The sequence below is a fragment of the Neovison vison genome, chromosome 2, assembly GCF_020171115.1.
Source record: "Neovison vison isolate M4711 chromosome 2, ASM_NN_V1, whole genome shotgun sequence".
Classification (NCBI taxonomy): domain Eukaryota; kingdom Metazoa; phylum Chordata; class Mammalia; order Carnivora; family Mustelidae; genus Neogale; species Neogale vison.
Window position 1 is genome coordinate 63592052 of NC_058092.1, and position 22042 is coordinate 63614093.

General features: G+C 36.7%; 1 protein-coding gene across 1 annotated transcript in view; it reads left to right on the forward strand.

Annotated features, from left to right (window-relative positions):
- MSH4 (mutS homolog 4) overlaps positions 1–22042 on the forward strand; it is a 116478-nt gene that overhangs the window by 51208 nt on the left and 43228 nt on the right. Inside the window, exon 9 of the mRNA XM_044236441.1 lies at positions 19397–19471. Within this exon, the coding sequence (XP_044092376.1) occupies positions 19397–19471 (75 nt within the window). The remainder of the gene's footprint in view (positions 1–19396; positions 19472–22042) is intronic.

Consider the following 22042-nt stretch of genomic DNA (forward strand, 5'->3'; position numbering starts at 1 on the left):
TTTGGAGTAAAGCACAGTGAAGTCCCAATATCCAGGTTAGCCACCCTCAGCAGGTGTCTCTGCACCTATGCTGAAGGGTGAGAGAGGAAGATGGTCCCTGCTTGTTCTTTTGTCCCTGGGGAGGCAATGCTGCCTCTCACAGATGCTCTCCAAAAAGTACAGTCTTTCCCTGTGGCCCTTAGGCATTCCTCAGATCATGCAGTTTGCCCTAGGGTTGTTTGCCTGCCTCCTCTCCAGGAGTAGTACAGCTTCCTCTGGTCTCTATCCCACTCAAAGCTGGGGACCTCTAAAACTGAAGTCTTTGAACCCTTCTAGGTGTAAAAATTTAGGAAATTCAGCCCCTTTGATTTTTCCAGCCAATGGCTTTGGGGAGGTGTTCTCTTTGTGTTTATCCCTGTGCATTCCACTCTCTCTTGACTTTCTCTGTGACAAGGGCTCCCTCCCCTTCACAACACCTGCAATCCTTTTCTCTCCCAAACCATGGCTCCATACTTGCTATCTTCCTCAAAGGGGCTTCTTCTCTCCCTCCATTGTGCAGTATATTCTATCAGTCCTCAGATCAATTTCTTGAGTATTCAGAATGATTTGTTAGTTATGTATCTATCTTCAAAGGACAGGGCAATCCTAGGGTCCTCCTACTATACTGCCATCTTAACTCATTATCCCTTCTCTTTGAAATTATACCAGTTTTTATCTAAAGTGTTTTAGACTCACCCAGATACTAGCTAATAGGATCCAGCAGCACATTAAAAGGATTCTTCAGCACAACCAAGTGGGATTTATTCCTGGGATGCAAGGGTGGCTCCATATCCCCAAATCAATCAACGTGATACACCACATCAACAAAAGAAAGGACAGTAGCCATATGATCCTCTCAATTGATACAGAAAAAGCATTTAAAAAGTACAGCATCTTGGGCGCCTGGGTGGCTCAGTGGGTTAAGCTGCTGCCTTCGGCTTAGGTCATGATCTCAGGGTCCTGGGATCGAGTCCCGCATCGGGCTCTCTGTTCAGCGTGGAGCCTGCTTCCCTCTCTCTCTCTCTCTGCTTGCCTCTCAGTCTACTTGTGATTTCTCTCTGTCAAATAAATAAATAAAATAAAAAAAAAAGTACAGCATCTTTTCTTGTTTAAAACTCTCCACAGTGTAGGGATGAAGAGAAAACATACCTCAATATCATAAAAGCCATATGTGAAAAGCCCACAGCAAATATCATTCTCAGTGGGGAAAAACTGAGAGCTTTCCATCTAAGATCAGGAACATGACACAGATGTCCACTCTCACCACTGTTCAACATAGTACTAGAAGTCTTAGCCTCAGCAATCAGACAAGAAGAAATAAAAGACATTAAGACTGCCAGAGAAGAAATCAAACTCACTCTTTGCAGATGACAAGATTCTATATGCAGAAAAACCAAAAGACTCCACCCAGAAATTGCTAGAACTCATATAGGAATTCAGCAATGTAGTAGGATATAAAATCAATACACAGAAGTCAAAGCATCTCTATGCACTAATAGTGAGACAGAAGAAAGAATAATTAAGGAATTGATCCCCTTTATAACTGCACCAAAAACCATAGGATAGCTAGGAATAAACCTAACCAAAATGGTAAAGATCTGTACTCTAAAAACTATAGAACACTTGTGAAAGAAATTGAGGAAGACACAAAGAAATGGAAAACATTCCATGCTCATGGATTGAAAGAATAAATATTGTTAAAATGGCTATGCTACCTAGAGCAATCTACACATTCAAGGGAATCCCTATCAAAATGCCATTGACATTTTTCACAGAGGTGGAACAGATAATCCTAATATTTGTATGGAATCACAAAAGACCCTAAATAGCCAAAGCAATCTTGAAAAAGAGAACCAAAGCTGGTGGCATCACAGTGCTGGACTTCAAGCTATATTACAAAGCTGTAATCATCAAGACAGCATGGTACTGGCAGGAAAACAGATATATAGATCAGTGAAACAGAATAGAGAAGCCAGAAGTGGGCCGTGAACTCTATGGTCAACTAATCTTTGACAAAGCAGGAAAAGATATTCAGTGGAAAAAAGGTCTCTTCAAATGGTGTTGGGAAAATTGGACAGCCACATGCGAAAGAATGAAACTGGGCCACTTTCTTACATCATACACAAGATTAAACTCAAAATGGATGAAAGACCTAAATGTGAGACAGAAATCCATCAAAATCCTAGAGGAGAACACAGGCAGCAACCTCTTTGACCTCGGCCACAGCAACTTATTGCTAAATATATCTCTTGAGGCAAGGGAAACAAAGCAAAAATCAAGTTTTGGGATTTAGTCAAAATAAGAAGCAAAGGAAACATTCAATAAAACTAATAGGCAACCTATGGAGTAGGAGAGGATATTTGCAAATGACATATCAGATAAAGGGCTAGTATCCAAGATCTACAAAGAACTTAATCAAACTCAACACCCAAAACCCAAAAAATCCAGTCAAGAAATGGGCAGAAGGCATGATCAGACATTTCTCCAAAGAAGACATCCAAATAGACAACAGACATTTGAAAAGATGCTGAGTTTCACTCATCATCAGGGGAATACAAATCAAAATAGCGATGAGATAACACCTCACACCAGTCAGAATGGGTAAAATTAACAAGTCAGGAAGCAACAGATGTTGGCAAGAATGCAGAGAAAGGGAAACCCTCTTACTGTTGGTGGGAATGCAAGCTGGTGCAGCCACTCTGGGAAACAGTATGAAGGCTCCTCAGAAAGTTAAAAATAGAGCTACCCTATGACCCAGCAATTGCACTACTAGGTGTTTACCCCAAAGATACAGATGTAGTAATCTGAAGGGGCACATGTACCCCATGTTCATAGTAGCGGTTTTCACAATAGTCAAACTATGGAAAGATCCCAGATGTCCATCAACAGATGAATGGATAAAGAATATATATATATATATATATGTAGTATATATATACATGTAGTATATATATACAATGGAATATTACTTAGCGATCAGAAAGGATGAATACTTACCATTTACAGCAATATGGATGGAACTGGAGGGTATTATACTGAGTAAAATAAGTCAGAGAAAGACAATTTATGGTTTCACTCATATGTGGAATATAACAAACAGTGCAGAAGATCATACGGGGATGGAAGGAAGACTGAATGGGAAGTCATCAGAGAGGGAGAAAAATCATGAGATTCTTAACTATAGGAAACACTGAGGTTTGCTAGAGGGATGCTAGTGGGGGTAGGATAATTAAACATTAAGGAGGCAGATGATGTGATGACCACTGGGTATTATATGCAACTGATGAATTATTGAACTCTACATCTGAAACATGATGTACTATTATTGACTAATTGAATTTAAATTAAAAAAATAGTGTTTTGGAGCTCTGTTATTAAGGTTACTGTGTTTTCTGCTTTATCATTATAAAATGACCCTTTTTCCCTAGTAATATTTTTTTTGCTCTGAAATCTACTGTGTTTAATATTAATATATCCACTCCAGCTTTCTTTTGATTTGCTGGCATGATACAACTTTTACCTTTTTTTTTTTTTAACTTATTTGTGTCTTTATATTTAAAGTGGGTTTCTTATATTTGGAATATTTCTTATATTTGGATATATATTTTCTTATATTTGGAATATTCCAAATAGTTCAAATATTTGGATCTTGCTTTTTGTATACAACCAGAACATATCTCATTTGTAATTGGGGTGTTCATTTCAATTACACTTAATGAGATTTTTGGTATGTTTTGATAAAATCTGCTATCATATTACTCCTTTTTTCTATTTATTTCATCTATTCCCCTTTTTCTTTTCTCTTGCCTTCTTTGGGATTGAGTATTTTTTATGGCCCTATTTTGTATCTTTTTTTGATTTATTAGAACTCCTTATTTTGATATTTTAGTGGTTGCTTTAGGAAGTATACATCTTTAGCTGAATTCAGTCCCCCTTCAAGTAATATAACATCACTTCACATATGGTATAAGAACCATACTCTATTGGTAGCAAAAGCAAAAATAAACTAAAAATCTTTTTCACAGCAAAAGAAATGATCAACAAAATGAAAAGGCAACTACAGAATTGGAGAAAATAATTGCAACTTATATATCTGCTAAGGAGATAATATTAAAAATATGTAAAGTACTCCTACAACTCAGTTGCAAAAAAACAAACAAACAAACAAACAACCAAACAATTTTGATTTTAAAATGGGCAGAAACACTGACAAAGCAGACATTCAAATGGCCAATAGGTATATGAAAATGTGCCCAACATCAGTAATCATCAGGAAAATGCAGAAGTATTCTGGTGGAATTATCACCTCATACTTGTTGGAATGGCTCTCATCAAAAAGACAAAAGAGGGCGCCTGGGTGGCTCAGTGGGTTGAGCCGCTGCCTTCGGCTCGGGTCATGATCTCGGGGTCTTGGGATCGAGTCCCGCATCCGGCCCTCTGCTCAGCAGGGAGCCTGCTTCCTCCTCTCTCCTTCTCTGCCTGCCTCTCTGCCTACTTGTGATTTCTCTCTGTCAAATAAATAAATAAATAAAATCTTAAAAAAAAAAAGACAAAAGATAACAAGTGTTGATGAGAATGCAAGGAAAAGGGAAAACTTGTTTACTCTTGGTAGGAATGTAGATTGGTATAGTCAATGGAAAACAATATGGAGGTTCTTCAAAAAATTAAAAATAGCACTATCATATGATCCAGCTGTACCACTTCTAGGTATATACCTAGAGGAAAGTGAAAATAGGACCTCAAGGAGATAATTCCAGTGTTCATTGCAGTGTTATTCACAGTAACCAAGATACAGAAATTATCCAAGTGTTCACTGATGTATGAATGGATAGAGAAAATGTAATACACACACACATACACGCAAATACCCGCATACACATACAGATAATGGAATATTATGCAACTATGAAAAGGAAATCCATCAGCAGCATGTATGGACTTTGAGGGCATTATGCCAATTGAAATAAGCCAGATAGAAAAAGATAAATATTGTATATTACCAATTATATGTGAAATTTAAATGCATGATGTCAGTTACATATGAAATCTGAATAAGTCTATACATATGTGCATACATAGGTACATACATACATACATGTGGACTGCACAAACACACACAAAGACCAAACTCATAGAGACTAGAAAGGTGATTTCCAGGGAGGCAATGAGGTGTGGGGGAAATAGAAGTTGGTAAAAGGTTTAACTTTCAACTGTAAACTGAATAAGTTCTGAGAATCTAATGTAATACATGGTGACTATAGTTGGTAATACTATCTTGTATAATTGATATTTTCTAAGAGAGTAGAACCTAAAAGTTCTTACTCCCCTCCAAATTGAGGAGTTGGATGTGTTAAGTAACTAATTGTGGGAATCCTTGCAATGTATGTATCAAATCACCACAATGTATCCTTTAAATATGTTATAATTTTATATGTAAATTGTTCCTCAATAAAGCTGAAATAAAAATAAAAGAACTTTACAATAGTATGCAGCCATTCCCCATTCCTTCTCATTGGGCTATTGTCATATATTTTACTTCTGCAAATATTGCATAATCCATTATTTTTAAAAAATATAACAGCTTTATTAAGATAGAATTCACAAATATTTCACCCATTTAAAGCTTAACATTTGGTAATTTTTAGTGTGTTCACAGAGTTGTATCACAATTAGTACAGTTAATTTTAGAACATCTTCATCACCCTAAAACAGCAACACTGCACCCATTAACAGTTACTTCCCGTCCTCTCAGACTTCTTCCCTGCCTTGTTTTGGCTTTTACTAATCTATCTGTCCCTATAGATTTGTTCATTCTGGATGTTTCATATAAATGGAATCCTACAATATGTAGTATTTTGTAACTGTCTATTTAATTTAGCATAATGTTTTTAGGGTAATTCATATTGTAACATATATTAATACTTGATTATTTTTATTGACAGATAATATTCCATTGTATAGGTACAGCACATTTCTTTTATCCATCAGCTGGACATTTGAGTTTCTACTTTTGATTATCATGAATACATTTTTATGAATATTTATGTACAAGCTTCTGTTTGGATGTAAGTTTTCATTTATTGTGGGTATATACATAGGAGTGGAATTGCTGGTATGATCATTCTATGTTTAATTGTTTGACCAACTACCAGACTGTTTTCTAAAATGACTGATTTTGCAGTCCCACCAGCAGTCTGTGAGGTTTCTGATGTCTCCACATCCTTGTCCATACTTGTTATTATCTCTCTTTTTGATTCCTAGGCATCCTAGTGTGTGTGAAGTAATATCTCTCATTTAAAAGTTTCATTTCTATGATGATTAATGATGTTGAGCCTCTTCCTGTGTGCTTGTTGGCTATTTGTGTATATTCTTTGGAGAACTGTTTATTCATATTCTTTTTTAGTTTTAAAAAAGATTTTATTAAAAAAATAAAAAGGATTTTATTTATTTATCTATTTTATTTATTTATTTACTTATTTTAGAAAGAGAGTACAGGGAGGGGCAGGGGGAGAAAGAGAATTTCAAGCAGGCTCTGTGCCAAGCCTGGAGCCAGATTTGGGGCTCCATTTCATGACTCTGAGATCATGACCTGAGCAAAGATCATGACCTAAGCTGAAATCAAGAATTGGATGCTCAGCTGGCTGAGCTATGCCAACACTCCACATTTTCCAAATTTTAATTGGATTGTCTTTTTAGTATTGATTTTTAAGAGTTCTTTATATATTATAGATATAAGTTCCTTATTTTGGATATATGATTTGCAAATATTTTCTGTTGTTCCTTAGGGTTTTTTTTTTTTTTTACTTTCTTGATGATATCTTTTGACATTCTGTGTTAATTTCTTGGCAGGAGGATGAATATTTAGCTCTCTTTCTTCTCTTCTCCCCTAAACATGGACATTTCCTTACCTCTCCTTACCCTATAGGGTTACAACATAATTTTAGTTCAATCAAAATTATTATGATTATCCATTCCACGCAGAGTTGAGCTTCCATAACTTTTTGTGTTTTTTTCTCCAGAATAAATAACTGTTCTTATATTTGTATGGTTTACTGTGTGCTTTCACTAATTCAGGCATAGATATTTCTACCAGTTATCTAAATACCCTCTCAGTATTATGTTCTCGGTATATTTATTCACTGTAGAAAATCAAATTCAACCTCTTGAAGATGCCTCCTTCATAAGCTTATGAACTGTTCCAATCTGTACTGGTTGCCCCTCTTTGTTTGGTATACATCTGTGACCCCAAATTTCTTTTCAGCATTTTTCCTGACTTTCTTATGTTGGATCTCTTATTTTTTGTGTCCCTTCTAATCTTCTGTTTTGGCTTACTCTCTCCTTCTTGTGGAACACATTCTCTACTAACTTTCTGAGCAATAGTAAGATTGCATTGGGGTGCCTGGGTGGCTCAGTGGGTTAAAGCCTCTGCCTTCGGCTCAGGTGGTGATCCCAGGGTCCTGGGATTGAGCCCTGCATGGGGCTCTCTGCTCAGCAGGGAGCCTGCTTCCTTTCCTATCTCTCTGCCTGCCTCTCTGCCTACCTGTGATCTCTCTCTGTCAAATAAATAAATAAAATGTTAAAAAAAAAGTAAGACTGCATTTCTGAAATGTTTTATTATTCTCTCATAAGTTATTGATAGCTTACCTGAAAACAGAATTCTAGTCAGGAAAGAATTTTCCTTCAGAATTTGGGAGACACTTCTCCACTGTCCTGTAACTTATAATGTTCCTATTGAGAAGTTGAAACCATTGAGGTTTTCTGAATTTCAGATTAGACTGACATTCCCCACCTCCCGCCCCTCCCCCCATTCTCTGGAAACATGTAAGATTTTTTGGTTTCAACCTTTTTAAAAAGTGAAAATAAAATTTAAATAAAATCTCAAACTTCAGAAAATTTGCAAGTGTATTACAAATAACTTATTTTTTTTTAATTTTAAGAGTAAGTTGCCAACATGATGCCCTATCACTCCCAAATAAATGAGGATTTCTTAGTAACAGGATATTCTTCTATTCAACCATAATAAACCTTGGAAGTAAGGAAATTAACAATGATAATACCATTTAATCCTCGGATCCCATTCAAGTTTTGCCAGTTGTGCCAATAGTCCTTTATAGAAAAGTATTCAGTTTAGAATCAATTATTACCTTTAGTTTTTTGTCTATTTAATCTTCAGTCATGATCTTGACATTTGAAAAGTATGGCTCTGTGTTGTTTTCTGTCAGTATGGGTTTATCTGATGTTTTTCCTCATTGTTATATTCTGGTAATGTATCTTTGGTAGGAATACCACAGAAATGGGCAGTGTTTTTATTGTATCTTATCAGATGGCTCATGATTTTGATTTGTCCCACTATGATGTTAACTTTGTGCACTTGATTAAAGTGGGGTTCTCTAGCCTTCTGCACTATAAAATTACCATTTTCCTTATATAATTTTAAGTATTCTCTGAGGAGGTTATTTGAGACTCTGTAAATACACTGGTTCTTATCAAATTTTCATTTTATTTAATCTCTATGGACTCCTGGTTTCATATTTTATTCAATTGGTTATAGTCCTTTACTACCAACATTTATTTTGATTCTCAAATTGTTTAGATTTGACCAACACAAGCCCTTTTTAATTGGTCTTTCAGTACTTTGGAAATACGCCCATCATTTCTTGAGAGCTTTATCACTTTTGGCTCATAAAAATGAACCAGGCTTTCCTTTTACTTTCTCTGCCCAGCCTTTTAGTCAGCCATTTCTCCCAGGAGCCTTGGTTTGTTTCAAAGGCATATGGTATTTAGAAATCAAGATCTGGGCACTGGGCACATTCTTTGCTGTTGTCAGTGCTCCCAAACCTTCTCATGGCTAAGGAATAAGTGTATGTCTATGAGTAAATGGATAGATATATAAATATTTATCTCCATCTTAAATTTAATTATATATATATATATATATATATATAATATTTATATCCATCTGTGCAGTTGAAAACTGAGTCCACACCAGTACCTTCTATTTCAATTCAACATCCCAAGGTTCATTTTAGTCTTCTAACCTTCAATATTAGTATCTCCGTTCTCTGACAATGAGAAACCTGGCTCTTAGTATCCTTAATATATTATCATATTTGACCCCCCCCATGTGACCAGTCTTTGACTACTACCACTCTCTATCTTATGCATATGTCATCCTCACTCTTGCCTGTGCTCCAGCATTCCCTGCTAAATCATCTTCCTATCCTCACCTGTGTCAGGCTATGATACTCTGCACTAACGTGCCCTCCCACACACAGACTTTAGGGTTCTAAAACCTACACCAGACTGCTGTCTCCTCTTGCCTGGATACCCTCTTGACCTTGTTCAGGTTCATATAATCTGTGCTGAGAAGCCCTCCATTATGGTACTTTGTTATCCTTCTGTACCACCTCTCCATTCTCACCATGTTCTGATTTTGCTTCTCCCATTCCAGTGACGCTCTCTTCTTCCAGTTTGGATCCTGACAACTGATATTAAATCACAGTGTTCATATTAAATTAAAATTATTTCTGAATATATGGGAAGAGTTCTTCATTTTACTTTTGGATATACTTTTGCTAGTGTGTGTTATTAACCTTTCTTTTTTACATTGTTCTTGTTTAGCAGTCTTTTTGGAGCCATCCAATGTTTTAGGACTTTCAGAGGCTTAAAATGAATAATCATTTATGAATATAAACATAAGAGCCACACAGTTAGCCTTTATGATTTTTTGCCAAATTCCACTGACTTGAATGATGTTTTCAAGTGAAAAATATCTTAAATAACTTGAAGTACAGTTTTACTTATGAATGACATATTCTACACAGAAAAATGCAATGTAGTATAGGAATGGGATGTGGCCACTTTATAGTAATAATTAGTATATATTATAGTTCCCTATTGTTTGTGAAATAAAATACTATATACACTGTGTAACTTAAAACAAGATAAATATATTGTCTCACAGTTCTGCATGCTTGAAGTCTGAAATCAAGGTATTCATAGGGCCATGTTTCCTCTGAAACCCATCAGGGATATTTTTTTTTTTTCCTCTTCCTAGCTTCTGGTGGTTTATTTGCAGTCTTTAGTGTTCCCTGGCTTGCTGTTGCGTAACATGCAGTCTCCCTGTGTGTCTTTGTCTTCACATGGCTATCTTTTACATGACACTAGTCATATTGAATTAGGAGTCTGCCCTACTACAGTATGATATCATCTTAACCAATTACCTCTGCAATGATGCTATTGGTAAATAAGATCACATTTTGAAGTACTGAGTGTTTAGACTTCAACAAATATTTTTTGGGGGGATACAGTTCAACCCTTAGCAGTATGTCAAAACTTTGTTTCACTTTTTTTATAGGAAAGAATCATGAGATTATACCTGAGAGTAGTCTCTTTTTTGTCAACTCATTAATGTTTAGTATTATTAGTATTAGTCATACAACTTCATAATTTAGTGTCATTAGCTGTAAGAATTAGAAACATAATTTTTTTTGCATTAGATTTTTTCTGGTTATATTGAGAAGGAAACATCAGTTTGGCCAACTCGTGCTCTCAGAAATATCTGTGATAAGCCAGCTTCTATAATCAGTTTGACTCTCAGACTTTAGAAAAGTCGTCTGGGGCAGGTTTAAGATAATTCTGTAAGCTGAGAATCTAGAATCCTTTTTTCCTCTCCAGTAAAGGCAATCTATAGCTACTTCCATAAGATTCTTAAGGATCAGTCATAACTGATCCATAGCTGGTAGTCTGTTAACTTCCCATCCTTTTTAGTTTTGGAGGGACTAGTCTTAGCTGTAAATTCTTCCCTACTTAGTACATCTATCCTTTGTGGAGGCTTTTAAAATACTTTTCAGATTAACTAACTTTTGAAGAACCCTAAGCAATATATTGGCTTCATACATGGTTCATGAATTTCAGAATTCCCTATACTGTTTCTTAGTTGCTGTTTTCTTAACCATGTGGAGATCTACTTTAAATTAGGCTTTTTCTCCATTTGATATAAGCATATATCTCTTAATTAAACACAGTATTTACTAAATTAGTTTAGATTTCTGCTGGTTAAATTGCATAATTTGCTAAAACTTGTGAATGAACTAAATGTTTTGTTCACTGAATTATATGATTATCTTAAACTTCTAAATGAACTAAATTTTCTCTGAAAATTTCTAGTATGGAATTGTTTGCTTAAGATGAATTCTTATACTTTCTTCTTTAGAATATTGATTTAAGAAAATGCTGCTTTCTAAGTCATAAATATTTTCTGAGAATAAAACTTAAATTTCTTATTTTTACTAACCTGAATGTCTTTTCTTTCTGTATAATATTTATAACCTTACTTTTTATATACTACATTAAGAATGCTTATATTTTCTATTACAAACATTCAAAATACTTCCTTCAACATTATGAAATTTTTCATATTAAACAGGTTTTTCTGGGGCGTCTAGCTGGTTCAGTCAGAGCATACCACTCTTGATCTCGAGGTTATAAGTTCAAGCCCCACACTGGGTATAGAGTTCACTTAATTAAAGAAAAGACTATTTGAATCTTTTTATTTTTTTAAAAAAGATTTTATTTATTTATTTGAGAGAATAGAGAGAGAGCACAAGTAGGCAGAGCAGGAGGGAGAGGGAGAACCAGGCTCTCTGCCAAGCAAGGATCCTGATGTGGGGCTCAATCCCAGGACCCTGGGATCACAACCTGAGCCGAAGGCAACTGCTTAACCAACTGAGCTAGTGAGGCATTTGTCTTGGGTATTTTTAATACGTGGCTTCATCTCACCAACATTATTTGTGAGACTTAATTATATTATTGCTTTTAGCTGTAGCTCATTTATTTCTATTGGCATATAATGTTTCACCATATGAATATACCATTATTCATTTAACTGTTAGACTTTTGAGTTGTTGACAGTTTCTAGAAATTAGAAATAATATTGCTGAACACTATTATAATTGTTTCTTAGTATAATTGTGCATACGTTTTTATTGGGCACATAGTTAGGAGTGGAATTTCTGGGTCATGGGGAATGAGTATCTTCAACTTGAGTAGATAATGACAAAATATTTGTGAAAATGTTTTTCAGAATTATCATTTCGACTTATACTCCCATCAGCAGTGTATGAGAATTCCCATTACTCTTCCTCCAAACCTAATATTATCAGTTATAATATTATTATTATAAAATATTATTATTATAAAATATTATCTTGGCAGAGAGCCATAATGTTTGGTAGCTAATGGTATTTCATTGTGGTCTTAATTATTTTGTTAATAATTAATGAGTTTGCAGTCCTTTTGTATATATATATTGACTATTTGGATACCTTCTTTTGTGAAAGTGTTCAACTCTCTTGCCCATTTTTCTATTGGGTTATAGTCTTTTTTGATTTGTAAAGCTTTTTTGGCTCCTTTTTTGATTTGTAGAGCTTTTTATGACTCCTTTATGGTTCTCTGTGTTGCACATATCTTTTCCCATGTTGTAGTTGGATTTTTTACTCAGTATTGTGGACTAGATGCTTTTGCTGTGCCACCCACATCCCTTGGCATTCACTTTTGTACAGAGAAGTTTTACTGTAAGCAGCTGAAACTCTCTACCTGAGGACTTTATCTAGCCACATGAGAAACTGGAGGGAATTCAGGAAGTGACTGCCGAGTATTGCTGTGCATTACTGAACTGGAGTTGGTTAATAAATACACCATTTCCTTACCTCTGGAGATAGCTTCTGAAGCTTACTCTACACCATCTCTGAGAGGTCTCCAGCAGGAATGAGCCACGGTACCAAGTAGCGATATCTGGATCATCAGTGTATCTTTTTTTTTTTTCATCTTTATTTTTTTATTTTTTATTTTTTTTTATAAACATATAATGTATTTTTATCCTCAGGGTACAGGTCTGTGAATCGCCAGGTTTACACACTTCACAGCACTCACCATAGCACATACCCTCCCCAATGTCCATAACGACCCCCCTGCCCCCGGCAACCCTCAGTTTGTTTTGTGAGATTAAGAGGCACTTATGTTTTCTCTCCCTCCCAATCCCATCTTGTTTCATTTATTCTTCTCCTACCCCCCAACCCCCCAAGTTGCATCTCCACTTCCTCATATCAGGGAGATCATACGATAGTTGTCTTTCTCCGATTGACTTATTTCACTAAGCATGATACCCTCTAGTTCCATCCACGTTGTTGCAAATGGCAAGATTTCATTTCATTTCTTTTCTTTTCTTTTCATTTCATTTCTTTTGATGGCTGCATAGTATTCCATATATATATATATATATATGTATATATACATAGTATGTATGTATATATATACTATATGTACAATAGTATTCCATTATATTCCATTACATATATTTAATGGAATACTATGCAAGAATATATATATATATATATATATATAGCACATCTTCTTTATCCATTCATCTGTTGATGGACATCTAGATTCTTTCCATAGTTTGGCTATTGTGGACATTGCTGCTATAAACATTCGGGTGCACGTGCCCCTTCGGATCACTATGTTTGTATCTTTAGGGTAAATACCCAGTAGTGCAATTGCTGGGTTATATGGTAGTTCTATTTTCAACATTTTGAGTAACCTCCATGCTGTTTTCCAGAGTGTTTGCACCAGCTTGCATTCCCACCGACAGTGCAGGAGGGTTCCCCTTTCTCTGCATCCTCGCCAGCATCTGTCATTTCCTGACTTGTCAATTTTAGCCATTCTGACTGGTGTGAGGTGGTATCTCATTGTGATTTTTATTTGTATTTCCCTGATGCCGAGTGATGTGGAGCACTTTTACATGTGTCTGTTGGCCATCTGGATGTCTTCTTTGCAAAAATGCCTGTTCATGTCTTCTGCCGATTTCTTGATTGGATTATTTGTTCTTTGGGTATTGAGATTGTTAAGTTCGTTATAGATTTTGGACACTAGACCTTTATCTGATATGTCGTTTGCAAATATCTTCTCCCATTCTGTCAGTTTGTCTGTTGGTTTTGTTAATTGTTTCCTTTGCTGTGCAAAAGTTTTGATCTTGATGAAATCCCAATAGTTCATTTTTGCCCTTGCTTCCCTTGCCTTTGGCGATGTTCCTAGGAAGAAGTTGCTGCAGCTGAGATTGAAGAGGTTGCTGCCTGTGTTTTCCTCGAGGATTTTGATGGGTTCCTTTCTCACATTGAGGTCCTTCATCCATTTTGAGTCTATTTTCGTGTGTGGTGTAAGAAAACAGTCCAATTTCATTTTTCTGCATGTGGCCATCGAATTTTCCCAACACCATTTATTGAGAGGCTGTCTTTTTTCCATTGGACATTCTTTCCTGCTTTGTTGAAGATGAGTTGACCATAGAGTTGAGGGTCTATTTCTGGGCTCTCTATTCTGTTCCATTGATCTATGTCTGTTTTTGTGCCAGTACCTTGCTGTCTTGATGATGACAGCTTTGTAATAGAGCTTGAAGTCTTGAATTGTGATGTCCCCTGAATGCTTCCGTAGAGTTCCAGAGGACGGAGGACGGGAATGAAATTGATGGCTTCCCAGTCTCCCACCCGGAGGAGCTGAGAGCTCAGTGCCCCACCCCTCAGTGTGCCCTCAGAGAAAAGAGCCCAATCACTCCTGTCTCCCTGGCCTCTGGCCACGCGCCGAGCTCACCCAGCCTGCGACTGGTTCAAGGTAACCGTGAGCTGAGAGCTCACTCCTTGCTCTGTCTCTGTCGCTGGCTTCCCCGGTCTAATACCTGTGAGCTCTGCAACACTAAGACACCCCCAATCCTTCTGTGACCCTGTGGGACCTAGGGCCATGCTGGCCCTGCGTGGGCTTCACCCCGGTGTAGCCTCTGGAGCAATGTCTTTCAGTGGAGCAGACTTTATTTATTTATTTATTTATTATTTATTTATTTTCAGCATAACAGTATTCATTATTTTTTCACTACACCCAGTGCTCCATGAAAGCCGTGCCCTCTATATTACCCACCACCTGGTACCCCAACCTCCCACCCCCCGCCCCTTCAAAACCCTCAGATTGTTTTTCAGAGTCCATAGTCTCTCATGGTTCACCTCCCCTTCCAATTTCCCCCAACTCCCTTCTCCTCTCTAACTCCCCATGTCCTCCATGCTATTTGTTATGCTCCACAAATAAGTGAAACCATATGATAATTGACTCTCTCTGCTTGACTTATTTCACTCAGCATAATCTCTTCCAGTCCCGTCCATGTTGCTACAAAAGTTGGGTATTCGTCCTTTCTGATGGAGGCATAATCCTCCATAGTGATATGGACCACATCTTCCTTATCCATTCGTCCGTTGAAGGGCATCTGGGCTCTTTCCACAGTTTGGCAACCGTGGCCATTGCTGCTATAAACATTGGGGTACAGATGGCCCTTCTTTTCACGACATCTGTATCTTTGGGGTAAATACCCAGTAGTGCAATGGCAGGGTCATAGGGAAGTTCTGTTTTTAATTTCTTGAGGAATCTCCACACTGTTCTCCAAAGAGGCTGCACCGACTTGCATTCCCACCAAGAGTGGAAGAGGGCTCCCCTTTCTCCACATCCCCTCCAACACATGTTGTTTCCTGTCTTGCTAATTTTGGCCATTCTAACTGGTGTAAGGTGATATCTCAATGTAGTTTTAATTTGAATCTCCCTGAGGGCTAGTGATGATGAACATTTTTTCCTGTGTCTGATAGCCATTTGTATGTCTTCATTGGAGAAGTGTCTGCTCATATCTTCGGCCCATTTTTTGAAATGATTGTCTGTTTTGTGCGTGTTGAGTTTGAGGAGCTCTTTATAGATCCTGGATATCAACCTTTTGTCTGTACTGTCATTTGCAAATATCTTCTCCCATTCCGTGGGTTGCCTCTTTGTTTTGTTGACTGTTTCCTTTGCTGTGCAGAAGCTTTTGATTTTGATGAAGTCCCAAAAGTTTATTTTTGCTTTTGTTTCCTTTGCCTTTGGAGACATATCTTGAAAGAAGTTGCTGTGGCTGATATCGAAGAGATTACTGCCTATGTTCTTCTCTAGGATTCTGATGGATTCCTGTCTCACGTTGAGGTCTTTTACCCATTTTGAGTCTATCTTTGTGTATGGTGTAAGAGAATGATCGAGTTTCATTCTTCTACACATAGCTGTCCAGTTTTCCCACCACCATTTATTTATTTTATTTTTTAAAAGATTTTATTTATTCATTAGACACAGAAAGAGAGATCACAAGTAGACAGAGAGGGGGGAAGCAGGCCCCCTGCTGAGCAGAGAGCCCGACGCGGGACCTGATCCCAGGACCTGAGATCATGACCTGAGCCGAAGGCAGAGGCTTAACCCACTGAGCCACCCAGGCGCCCCTTCCCAGCACCATTTACTGAAGAGACTGTCTTTTTTAGTGGAGCAGACTTTTAAAAGTCCTGATTTTGTGCTCCCATGCTTTGCCGTTTGCCAGAGCTGGCCCCTCCCCCCATGGTCTATCTTCCCATCGCTTTGGATTCAGTTCTCCGGTCCTACCTTTCAGAAAGTGGTCAATTTTCTGTTTCTAGAATTGCTGTTCTTCTTCTCTTCAATCTCCCTTTGGATTTGTAGGTGTTTGCAATGGTTTGATAAGCTATCTAGCTGATCTCCTGCTACCTGATGTAGGCTCAGCCTGCTACTTCTCCACCATCTTGACTCCTCCTCATCAATGTATCTTGTATTGCTGCCCTTTCCTATTCTCTTGCCTGTACTTACTGGAATTACTTTTCAAATAAATAATTTGTCCTCAAATTCTAATTTCTCTGAGTTGGCTTTTGGAGAACCTATCCTAGATTAATGGTGCCTTTTGATAAATAGAAGTTCCTTTTTTTTTTTTTTTTGAAAGATTTTATTTATTTATTTGACAGACAGAGATCACAAGTAGGCAGAGAAGCAGGCAGAGAGAGAGAGAGGGAAGCAGGCCCCTGCTGAGCAGAGAGCCCAATGTGGGCTTGATCCCAGGACTCTGGGATCATGACCTGAGCCGAAGGCAGAGGCTTTAACCCACTGAGCCACCCAGGCACCCCAGAAGTTCTTTTTTTTTTTTTTAATGATTTGTTATTTGTATGTATTGTAAAATGATTGCCACATTAAATTTACTTAACACCCATCCCCATATATGCTTAATTTTTTTTTTATTTTTTTTTTTTGGTGAGGACTTTTAAGATCTATTCTCTCAGCAACTTTCAAATATGCAATATAGTATTATTAACTCTAGTCACCATGCTGTCCATTAAATCCTCATTACTTATTTATTTTATAACTGGAGGTTTGACCTCCTTCCATTTTACCCACCCCCTACTGCCTACTTCTGGCAGCCCCCATTGTGTTCTCTGCATTATGACTTGTTTTCTTGTTTTTAGATTCTACATATAAGTAAGATCCTCATTGTCTTTCTCTGCCTTATTAGAAGTTCTTAATCTAAATGTAGGCTAGTGTATGTTTTTTCTTTTATTGTGGTGGTTTTTATCCTGCATAAGAAGTTTTTACCTACCCCAGTGGCTTGATTGTACCCAGGGGATTTTGTTATGGAAATGACTAAGTGATGACATAGAGAGGCTGAGGCCATTAAAAGATTTTTATTACTCATAATTTTGAGAGGAGAAATCATGCCACATAGGGTCACATGGTCAGAAGTCAGAAGGAGTGAGGGGAAAACATTACTACAGTAGTCAGTAGTTATTAGGCGGGAATGTCCCCTAGTGAGTAGGAAGCAAAACACAGACATTGGAGTTTGTGATTGCAGGGTTTGTAATATGATAATCTGTGCATTGACAAAAGCCAGACAATAGGAGAGATATAAATAACTTTGGCTATTAGTTTGGCCCTGTAATTCATTAGTTATCAAATTTATTAAAGTTGATAAGAACACCCAGGATAGTGAAGATACTCTTCTTTGTTATATTCTAGATGTTTTATTGTTTTACCTCTTGTATTTAGACCTATAATCCATATGGAATTGGTATTTTGATTGGTATGAGGAAGGGACCACATTTCCTTTTTTTCCATACAGATACATAATGTAACTGGCACCATTTGTCGAAAAAACTGTCCTTTCTCCATTACTCCATTACTCTCTAGTCAACCATTGTTATAAATGAAATGTTTGGCTGAAATCATATGTTTGAGTCTGTTTCTAGATTCCTTATTCTGTTGCATTGATTGTTCTGTCTGTCCTTATGCTGATACTACCATTTCTTAATTGGTCTAACTTTATTATAGGCTGATATTTATTAGAGTTAGTCCTTCTATCTTGTTCTTCTTCAAAGGTAAAATGGTATTTTTGTAAGATATTCTCCTTTGGTAACAGGAGTGATAGTTGTCTTCTGTTTGGTGAATATTATTTATTTTTAATCTTCCAGTTTCAGAGATCCATTGTAAGAAGGTCTGCAGTAACTTGTTTTGGGGCTAGCAACATTCATTTTGGCATTTCTTCTAAATTGGTTGATGTAGTCACCAAACAGTCTAGGTATTGTGCAATAGGGATATAGGTCAGGAGACTGCAAAAAGAAAGAACACTGTATCAAATACATTATTATATCATAATGTAATATCCTAAAACTCCTTGTCAGGGGGCGCCTGGGTGGCTCAGTGGGTTAAAGCCTCTGCCTTCAGCTCAGGTCATGATCCTGAAGTCCTGGGATCGAGCCCCGCATCGGGCTCTCTGCTCAGCAGGGAGCCTGCTTCCTCCTCTCTCTCTGCCTGCCTCTCTGCCTACTTGTGATCTCTGTCAAATAAATAAATAAAATCTTAAAAAAAAAAAAAAACTCCTTGTCAGTATTGGTAAATTTGTCCATTCACAAAGTAGTCTTCATTTCCCAAGGTTTAATACCACTCTTTTGTTCTAGAGATACTACAATCTAATTTTTAAAAATTTATTTATTAAATTTTAAATGTTGATGTTGCTTTATTTTGAAAACCTAATTAATTTGGACAACTGGAACTCTGAAAATTGTTTTACTCATGCAAATAGGAACCAATGAGGGAGCTTTGTGTTGTTCTGTAACTGCCTGGGAGTTTCAGATTAAGCTTTTCAAATACCATCTTTCACAAATACCCTTTGTGCCTTCTTCAATGAACATTAGTCTCTTAGTACTGCTCAGGATTGAACTCTATCTCCTATCACCACTGTAGGTTAAGCTGGACCCGAGGGGCTGAAGTAGAAATGGAAGTTGAATACAATGAGGTGAACTCTTCTCATTGTCAGACTTCCAGGAAAATAGTGCACTAGGCTTATTGTGATGTGTCAGTAACTGTAACTACTGTTTATGCTGGGGTACTGGGTATGTTGATAAATAAAAATGTATGAGTATGGTAAGTGTAGAATGTTCAAGAGAAAATCCATTCTTGTATATTTATGGTGTCCACATTTGGATCTTTATTTTAATAGGTTAATGCAGCGGAATCAAAGATAACAAATCTAATATACCTAAAACATACCTTGGAACTTGTGGATCCTTTAAAGGTAATTTATATAGTGTATATTGTACAAAACATTGGTAGCCTTAATTTTTTAAAAAAACTTTTTATTTCAAAAAACTTCAAATTTAGATAAAGTTACAATAGAATAATGAATTCCCCAATTCTTTCCATATACACACAGCACTTATTACATATTCTATTCTTATTATTACTCCCATTCAACCATTTGAAAATTGCAGTACCTAAATACTAACATGTGTATATCCTAAGATCAAAGGTGTTCTCTTACATAACCACAATATAATTTAAAAATTTAGGATATTTAAAATTGATCCAATATTATTATATATAGTCCATACTCAAAATTTCTAATTGTTTTACTAATTTTTTAATAGATTTTTATTCTTGATACAGGGTCCAGTCCAGGACCATACATTGTATTTAATGTCATTTTTTTAAACATCTTAATTTAATTTTATTTTTTTCAGTGTTCCAAGATTCATTGTTTATACACCACACCTAGTGCTCCAGGTAGTACGTGCCCTCCTTAATACCCACCACCAGGCTCAACCATTCCCCCCTTCCAAAACCCTCAGTTTGTTTCTCAGAGTCCACAGTCTCTCATGCTTTGTCTCCCTCTCCAGTTTCTCCCAATTTACTTTGCCTTTCTTTCTCCTAATGTCCTCCATGTTAGTCCTTATGCACCACAAGTAAGTGAAACCATATGATAATTGACTCTCTCTGTTTGACTTATTTCACTCAGCATAATCTCCTCCAGTCCCGTCCATGTTGATAGAAAAGTTGGGTATTCATCCTTTTTGATGGCTGCATCATATCCCATTGTATATATGGACCACATCTTTATCCACTTGTCTGTTGAAGGGCATCTTGGTTCTTTCCACAGTTTGGCAATTGTGGACATTGCTGTTCGGAATACATATGGCTCTTCTTTTCACTACATCTGTATCTTTGGGGGTAAATACCCAGTAGTGCAATTGCAGAGTCATAGGGTAACTCTATTTTTAATTTCTTGAGGAATGTCCACACTATTTTCCAAATTGGCTGCACCAAATTGCATTCCTACCAACAGTGTAAGAGGGTTTCCCTTTCTCCACATCTTCTCCAACACTTGTTGTTTCCAGTCCTATTGATTTTGGCCATTCTAAATGGTGTAAGGTTATATCGCAATGTGGTTTTGATTTGAATTTTCCTGATGGCTAATAAACTTTTGGGACTTCATCAAGATAAAAAGCTTCTGTACACCAAAGGAAACAGTCAACAAAACAAAGAGGCAACACATGAAATGGGAGAAGATATTCGCAAATAACACTACAGACAAAGGGCTGATATCCAAGATCTATAAAGAACTCCTCAAACTCAATACCCAAAAAACACATAATCATGTCAAAAAATGGGCAGAAGACATGAACAGACACTTCTCCAAAGAAGACATACAAATGGCCAACAGGCAAATGAAAAAATGTTCATCATCACTAGTTATCAGGGAAATTTAATGTCATTTTAAAAAAAGATTTTATTTATTTCTTGAGGGAGAGTGAGTGAGCAGGAGAGAGCATGAGCAAGGGGAGGGGCAGAGAGAAAAGGAGAAGCAGACTCCCTGTTGAGCAGGAAGCCTGACATGGGTCTAATCCCAGGATTCTGGGATCGTGACTTAATTGGAAGGCAGATGCTTAACTGACTGAGCAAGCCTGGAGCCCCTAATGTCATGTTTCTTTATACTTCTTTTCAGCTTAAAGTTTCTCTTCTTTTCTTTGTATTTCATTATATTAACATCTTGAAAAGTACCTGTTATTTTATAGAATATTCCTCAATTTGTGTGGTTATTTTCTCACGATTAAATTCAGCTTATTATATTTAGCAGTAATACTCTATGAGCAATGTTGTATTTTTCTCAGTACCTCACATCAGGATGCACATGATGTCATTCCCCATTCTGGTGATAATAAGTTTTAACCATTTCTTCACTATAAAGTTATTAAGTAATCTGGGGAGAGATACTTTGAGATTATGTAAATATCCTGTTCCTCATTAAACTTTCACTCAGTTATTTCATTCATTGATTACTCTTACCTGAAATATTTCTGATGTGATTTTCTAATATGTTTTTAAATATTCTACTGTGCAAAACTTTTTTTAAACATTTATTTATTTAAATAATCTCTTTACCCAACATGGGTCTATAACTCACAGCCCTGAGATCAAGAGTCCCCATGCTTTGCTGACTGAGCCAGCCAGGAACCCCTGTGCAAAACATTTTTTAAAACTTGAGCTGACAAGGAAGAACTGCTTTTTTAAAAGAAGAAATAATGAAAAATCTGGAAGAATTTGTTGTAGATTTCATTCTAAAAAATATATAATGAAAGCAATTTGACAAAAGATGTAAAAAATGTCATCTTTCTTAGAATGAGAGAGGTATAATAAATCATCCCCCCAAATTGATAGATTCAATAAAACACAAATTTGAAGTTTTTAAAAAAAAGATTTTATTTATTTATTTGACAGATCACAAGTAGGCAGAGATGCAGGCAAAGAGAGGAGGAAGCAGGCTCCCTGCTGAGCAGGGAGACTAATGTGCGGCTTGATCCCAGGCAGA